General features: G+C 33.1%; 1 protein-coding gene across 1 annotated transcript in view; it reads left to right on the top strand.

Moving 5' to 3' along the window:
- The window catches only part of LOC106457338 (inaD-like protein), a 71,167-nt gene that overhangs the window by 51,049 nt on the left and 11,789 nt on the right, over window positions 1–8,329 (top strand). The window contains exons 8-9 of the mRNA XM_022383224.1: window positions 5,322–5,629; window positions 7,322–7,405. Coding sequence (XP_022238932.1) covers window positions 5,322–5,629; window positions 7,322–7,405 — 392 coding nt within the window. The remainder of the gene's footprint in view (window positions 1–5,321; window positions 5,630–7,321; window positions 7,406–8,329) is intronic.

The following is an 8,329-nucleotide window of genomic DNA, read 5'->3' as shown; positions in this document are numbered from 1 at the left end:
ACGGCTGAAAGGGCAAACATGTTTGGTGGGACGGGGATTCGAACCCGAGACCCCCAGATTGCGAGTCGAGCGCCCTAACCACCTGGTCATACCGGGCCCCAGATAATTATAAGAAAACTTTTATTTTAACCGACGTTTCACTTTTGCGGCTTCTTCAGGGTTAGTACATGAAACTTTTTCATATTTCAATATTCGTTAAATTATAAACTTGCTGGTGAAATTATATTTCTCGAGTCTGCCGTAACGTGCCTCTTACAATATATAGAATATTACTATTGCTTCACTATTGAGTTTTGTGTTTTTATTCTGTGTTTGGGGTTCCGTGTTTGTATAGGAAGTGTTCTGCTGGGGCTATTTTGTCACGGTCATAAGTATACAATGCACTGATGTGTTCTGAGATGCGCGTGTGTAAAGGTCTTATAGTTTCTCCTGTATATGCGTCTCCACACATATTGAATATGATTTGATGGGCTACGTTTCTGGTGTGGCATATTCGTCCTTCTCTGTTTGTCGTAGCTTTGCTTTTTGGCACATTTCGTTTGTGAGCATGACGAATAAACTAATATTCAGTGTTGTACTTGGTTTTTGCGTTGTATTGATTGTCAGTTGGGATTGTTTAATGGCTGTACGAATCGTGGTTGTGATTATGTTGTTTATCAAATGAATGTTCATTAACTGTAATATGAGAAAACTAGTGAAACTAATAACAGATTATATATTGTTAGAGGCACCTTACGGCAGTCTCGAGAAATAGAACATTACAAGCATGCTCTAATATCTACTGGCCCTGAAGAAGTCGCAAAGTGTAGAGGTCGTTGTTTTTAACTTTACTATAAAAATTTGCCTTTTCTATCTTGTCACACTTTACTTTGACAACAATATTTCTATATTGAATATTTTCCTCTCGACTTCAAAACTTCTTATGTTTTATTTTTCATAAACTGATTTTCACTCTTTTTTTTCTCCATTTAATGATTAGAACAAGATTACTTATGCATCAAAGTAAATATCACTTGTATCCTAAGTCAAAATGAAACCTTTATAAACAAACTGGCCAAGACTCAACAAATACTGAAGGATTTAGTTGATATTCAGTCAATAACTTGCTTTCTTTCACAAAGCAACTGCATGCCTTAAACTCACCGTGTTTTGCTCCGTACTGAAGGATTTAGTTGATATTCAGTTCGTTAACTTGCTTTCCTTCACAAGACAACTGCATGCCTTAAAGTTACTCTTTTCTTTCTTTCTGTCTTCCTTTTTATTATCATTATCAAATAATTCAAGGTTAAAGCTGTTGTTGTTAGTTTAATTTTTTTCAAAACTACCTGGGAACTATCTGCGCTAGACGTCCTTAATTTGAAAGTAATAGACTAGAGGAGAGGCAGCTATTCATTATCACACACACACACACACTGTCATCTCGTTGGCTAAACTAATTGAATAATGGGATTTGACCGTTAGGGTGCACACTTTTTAATGTTTTTCTGTGGCGGTAAAGGGACGCAACCCACCGAACCTCGAATCCCCAGTCAGGGAAGCGTGTAGCTTTCTAGAATGGCTATAAGTACGACCTAATTAAATATGTCAAACTACTATGTGTCAAAAAATGTGATACCTCTTCCTTTTCATTTTAAAGCCCAGTCTAAATATAAGATAAACAAATCAAAACCAAATATTATACATACTGTTAAATAGATTAGGCTGTTCAAAAGATGGCGCTTATAATTTTTCAGACATATTCCGTGTACAAAACAGTAAGATAAATAAATATTTCTTTAATTATGATCCTTTTCACCCGAAGCCTTGAAAATAATTAGGGTATCGATATCCTAAATTAAGAATAATATACTATATAATTAAGTACAACAGATGGTAATTAATAAGCGCGCATTTCTCTCGGGTCCTTGTTTTATTATTTTCGTGTTCTTTTATGTCGATTTTGAAAATTCCATAACAACAACCGGCTTGTTTTTCTTTATAAATTTAAGCAAGATCAGTTAGATAAAGTAATGAGATAATCACATGACATGTCATGGGATTCCTCGAGATGTCCAACTTCTCTACTGCTCACTTTTATTTTTGTTACGTCATATTAATATTATTCTCTTTGGTATTCACCTGATCTAAGAATAATAAAACTTAAAGTGATTATTGAATTAAAAATAGATTATTAATGGACGTTTATACCCAAAGGCAATTACTTTGAAACGTTACATCAACCTCAAATTGGAGTGAAACGTTCGATTTTTATGCATTATGATAAGCATATTAATGAATAATGTTTATACAGAATTTATTTAAAGTTTAGCATTAGTTATTACATTAGTGGATAACTTTCACCCATTATCTTTTTTGGTTTTGAAAAAGTATTTAGAACATTTCGTCTACCTTTTCCTATGATATCAAACGATAACAAGAACGTGGCTGAAACAAAAGCTTAACTGTTAGAGTTTATACAGCACAACATTTACTTTTAACTGTCATCTAATCTTCTAGATTAAATTAACGGACAGGACTATGTAAATAGGATTTTCTTTAGGTGTGTTAGACAATAGGTATGGGTTGGTCGTGTGGTAGGGATCTAGATTTCGAATTTACCTATACGGGTTCGAATCCGTACGATACCACAAAATAATAGAAATCTGGATGAGTTATAAGAGTGACATTCGGTACCTTAAGTTGGTAAGATGCTGTTGACTGCCTGCCTTTCCTCTGTCTTTAGTAGTTTAAAATTAAGAACGGCAACAGGTACCTTTGATACAAATACAACTAATTCATTTACGAGGTTTTTTTTAAATCTTGCCTGCGATCTATCTATCTATCTAATTAACAGAGTAAAGAATAATAAGACTAATATTATTATTTGTTTCTAAGTTATTCCGAAACGAATTCCATAGAAATATATATATTTTTTGCCAAACCAAAGCCTGGAATATATCATTCATATTTTGTTTTGATTTTCTTTTATTTAAGCGCAAAACAGTGGACTATTTGCGATGAGCTTACCACAGGAATTTAACGCCGAATTCTCGCGTTATAAGCCCTCAAGCTTACCACTGAGTCACCGGGGGAGGGGGGTATTCAAGAACACCACAAAGCTATCCCAAACCTTCGCTAAATGTGTAATATTTTGTTAGAAATCACAACAAAATAGCAAATTGTTAATGAGTTTCAACTTCTGATTTTCACACTTAATTTTAACTAAATTTTTTATCCAAATCTTACAATTAGAATTGAATTTAGTACTTATAAACCGGAAGTATACGTTAGCAGAAATAAGTGCAGCTGGGTTTCAGTTTTGCTTTGGAATTTTCCACCGTGTTTTCAAATGAGAATTGTTTTAAAGAAAGAAAAAAATCCTTTTTTTTGTTAAGGCTGAGTTTGTATACAAGCACTTTTGAATCCATATTTTAGTCTATAAATGGTTGGTATCTGAAGAAAGTTCGTAAAAGTCACGAATAACCCCTCATCTTGTTTATTTTTTTTGGGGGGGAGGATCAAAGTTGTTCCGAAATAATATACTTAGACATGAAATTACATAACTGTTATAAAACTCGATAAAAAAACAAGTAAAAACTCATTTAAGATTATAAGAGTAACAATCTTATATATATATATTGGGTTTTTGTAAAGTAAAACGAATCGGCTTCGTTTTTTAAAATGTTGCGCATGCACATAACATCATGTGTTTTCACTTTCGTTTTGAATCGAGTGTCCTAGTGGTTAGCGTCCCCCCCCCCCACCTGCGGGTCAGCGGAAAGTTTATGGACTTAAAATGCTAAAATCTATCCGGAGTACGGATAGCCTATTGTGTGACTTTGCGTGAAAATAAACCAGACTAAATCCTACTGGTTTGCGTATCGGACTGGGGATTCGAAAGTCTAGGGTTCGAAACGTGATAGTTCCAAACACGCTTCGAACTTTCAGCTGTGAGTGCGTTATAAGAGAGACAGTCAATTTTACGATTTGGTTAATAATTACTGTTTCAAGTGGTGGGTGATACTAACTGCTTGCCGTCCCTTTTTGTTTGTTTGAAGTTAAGCACAAAGCTACACAATGGGCTACCTGTGCTCTGCCCATCACGGGTATCGAAACCCGGTTTCTAGCGTCGTAAACAATAGAGTTTACCGATCTGTGACTTCAGATAAACAAGCAAACAGATACTTATATCATGAGTAATTTATGTCACCGTAATACGTTTTGAACAGTAACGAATATTCTCTTTAAGCAAGCTGTTCTTACTTTTGGTTTTTGATTGAATTGTACGGAATTCGTAATTTTTCAAAAGCAACAAACTTCTTTTAATTTATAAAAAAACCAAGGTTTGTATCTGTACAAGATTAGAAAATCATTTGTGACGTAAGTTATAACGATTTTCAGTTATTTTCGAAAATGGTTTCGATATTATAAGTGTGCTTGTTTAGACCAGTGCGTATGTTGTATATAAAAAAAGAACGAATGAGTTTATCTCGTAAATATATATTTTACTTATAAAGCGTGCTTGTTTAGACCAGTGCGTATGTTGTATATAAAAAAGAACGAATTAGTTTATCTCGTAAATATATATTTTAATTGTAAAGCGTGCGTTTTTAGACCAGTGCGTGTGTTATGAAAAAAAAAAGAACAATGAGCTTAATTCGTAAATATATATATTCTATTTATATAGGGTGCATGCCTAGACCAGTGCGTGTGTTATGTGTGTATATATATATATAAAGAACGAATGAATTTAACTATATATTTTATTTATATAGAATATATCGACTACAGCATCTTCCAATACGTGGTTACAAAAATATTGATTTTGGTATTAAACTATTCAGAAAATCGTTTTGAATCTGTTCATTGTTTGTAGCAGTCATAGCAGCACCTGTTATATCGATCGAGGGGTGACAAATTACTATGTAGAAGAGAAGTGGTAGTCAATGGTGGGGAGTCAGTGGAAACAAAAGCTGATGTGATAAACGCACGTTAGAGCCTTAAGTAAAATATCAGGATAAAGCCTATCTGAAAAATGAACAACCAGAGTTAGATTATTTTTGTGCTTAGAAAAATAAATCTAATTTCGATATTTGAAAAATATCGATGCAATAATGCACAATAACTAGTTGTCGCCTATGATAGCTCCATTTTCCTATGTGTATTAATAAAGTGAAATTTGTGAAAAATTAATTATTATTTACCTGTCACTTTCACGATTACAAGTTTAGGAATAGTAATGTATGGAAGTCGTTGTTTATGTTACGTGTCGATTATTTTAACGTGTTCTTCAAACCTGCTTCAAAGAATAACTATACATTTATTTGGACTTGTTTCTACAGCTGTCCCTACACCGAAACATTCTTTTCTTTTTTCCAAATTATCCTTCCGATCTCGAACTAACCCATTATCCTCTGCTATCTCCTCTTTGTCCCGCCTGTCCTCTCCCTCCCCAACCTCTACCACTACCACCCCCATATCTCAAACTTGCATCTTGGAGGATTCTTCCTCGACATCCTCTTCTTCACAAGATTTGACGCAGAATCCCAGAACATGCGAGATTTTACCAGGGCGAGGAGTAACTATAGAAATCATCAAAGAAAAAAGTGGCCTTGGTTTGAGCATCGTTGGTGGTTATGATACGCCTTTAGTGAGTCATTTCTTTGATTTTTCAAAATAAAAACGGTAATATTTACGAAGTTGACAAAGCTTCTACTGATATTATATCAGATTTGTCATTTTCAACAGCAAATATCTTAGAAATATTTAAGTAAGCAATATCCTGAAATTAGCAACACTATGAACTTTCGACATTAAAGCTTATAAAATAGATAAAACATTTCAAACATTCGACGTATTTGCCAGAAGATATAAATATTTAATTAGTAAAAAAAATTATATTTAAAAAAAAAGAGCATTACTATATTAATCAATAATTCAGCGTTTTAATGGCAGTGACGGTTTGTTTGTTTGCTTTCCTTGCAATGGTTGGGAAAGATATTATTACAATACAATAAACAAGGGTACAGCTGTTAATACAACAACGTTATAGTTCAGGAAAACTTGACTGCGAAACACAGAATATAAAAATGAATGAATAAAATTAAATTGTAAACGGAATATTTAGTTTTAGTAACTAATAGTTCACATGAATCCGAAAGTTTAATTTTTATATTATTTATTCGGTAAACATAGTTTCATCTTACCGTATAATAAAAATGAATTGTTAGAGAAACGGTTACTTTCAATATTCATTGAACAATAAAAAGTTAAATTTTGCATCTCAAGTTCATAATATTTTCCTTCATTAACGAGAAAGTTATCAACTTTTCGCCTTTGTGTTGCTTTCTACGCCTAATTTAAGAGCTTATAAAACATTTTCGAACATTTTGCATTATTTTAAAATCATTAAACATAGTAGCTGCTACCAAAATATAGCAGTGAATGAATTATTAACAAACACGTTCTGAAGATAAAGCGTAGCAATATTATTATTATTATCAAAAATGTTCTTACCAGTAAACAAAATAATTAAACTACAGGGTGGTCGTAATGGGAACGGAAATCAAAAATTATTATTGTGTTAAGAATTGTGTACACGTTCCAGGGGAACAAATTCTCATTACAAGCACATTTAAAACTATAAAAGGGTTTGGATTGGATACAAAGTGCTTCTAACACCGTCACAGAAACTGTCCTTTCCACCATTTTCAATCAGTGTATTAAACCTATCCCTAAACGAAGTTACTGGAAACTTCATTTTTTCCGCTCAAGTGTTCAATGGCTCTTATATTATCCTGCACACTGACACATTTTATTTAAGTAATCAACTTCGTGTTGTTGAAAGGGAGAGAAGAGAAATAAAAGCAGCGCTAATTTACTGAAAAAAAAAGAGATTTAGGCATGCAGTATAAAATTGGTTATGAAACAAACTGAACCAAGTTGAAACTTTCGATTTTCAATGTGCGTCTGGTGAAATTTTGTTTCCACGAGACAAGTAGTTTTAAAGATATAATCATTTTAAATATATGTTTTCTTTATAATCACCTTTTAATATGATTCACATTTATAATGTCGAATTTTATATCGCTTTAGAGAGGTTAAGACAAATACTTGAATGTTTAGGAAATCGCTATCTTTTAATACAATGACGATAGTGTGCAAATTTGTTATTTCGACATTTTTCAAATCCTCATGCATGCGAATTTTATAACGCCCTCTAGTGAAGTCATTTTATTGAATGTGTTTAGCTTTACAAAAGAGTTTACTAATTTATTTAGTGTAATTCATAAATTTGCCGCCTCTATTGAGAATTATTCAATACTTTTTTTTTCATTGCTAGAGAACAGTTTTAATCCATGAAATATATCCTGATGGCGCTGCGGCAGTTGATGGAAGACTAAAACCTGGAGACCACATTCGTGAGGTTTGATCTGTGTTTTATTTTTTATTTTTTTATTTAGAAACTCGTTCGAATTTGTGTGGTTGTTTGATAGAGTTAACTTATTAAGACACAGATTCTGATGTGAATCATGAATTAGTTACGAAGAGCTTTGGTAAGACTTTAAACGTACATTTTAAATAGTTTTAACTGAGCCTTCGAAGTTCCAGTAACATAGAAATCATAAGAATCAAAACAAACATAGTTTATCAATAAGTGTCAGAACATTCGTCTTATTCTCATGTTTTTAATGTTTCAAGAAGTTCCAAAACGACAGTAGTCTATGAACACTACCTGATGACGAGTATGAAAGATAAGTTTGTTTGTTTTCTGTTTGTTGTTAAGCTCCATAATGGGCTATCTGTGTTCTACCAACTGTGAATATCTAAGCTCCATTTTTAGCGTTATAAGGCTTCAGACTTATCTCTGAACATCCGTTGGTCTAAAAACTAGTACTGCTCACCTTTTGAAAGTAGAGTTGCGTAAATTTATTTGTAGCTTTTAATCACGAGGCACCCTTGTGGCTCAGTGGTAAGTCTTACAGCTTAAAATGCTAAGAATTGGGTTTCGATACCCACGGTGAACAGAGCATAGATAGCCCATTGTGTAGCTTCGTGCTTAATGACAAACAAAACAAACTTTACGAGAATTATAATTTCGAAATCACACTTTTTAATATATATATATTCTTGAAGATAGCTTTTATATGCGAAAACATCTGCTAGCCGAGTTCTTGCACAGATATTAAAATATAACGTTGACAAACGGAAACATCGGCACATGTAGATGTGTAGATCTTGAAAGTCAAGTTGTTCAAAACTTAAGTAGAGTTGATAACTGGACCAATTGTTGGTTGACATGTTGCAAAGGAAATATCTGCTGAAGCTTTTCGCCAGACCCAAATCATAG

Source organism: Limulus polyphemus, unplaced genomic scaffold (genome assembly GCF_000517525.1).
Source record: "Limulus polyphemus unplaced genomic scaffold, Limulus_polyphemus-2.1.2 Scaffold318, whole genome shotgun sequence".
NCBI lineage: Eukaryota > Metazoa > Arthropoda > Merostomata > Xiphosura > Limulidae > Limulus > Limulus polyphemus.
Note: the sequence above shows the minus strand (reverse complement) of the source record. Positions and strands in the feature narration are given on the sequence as shown.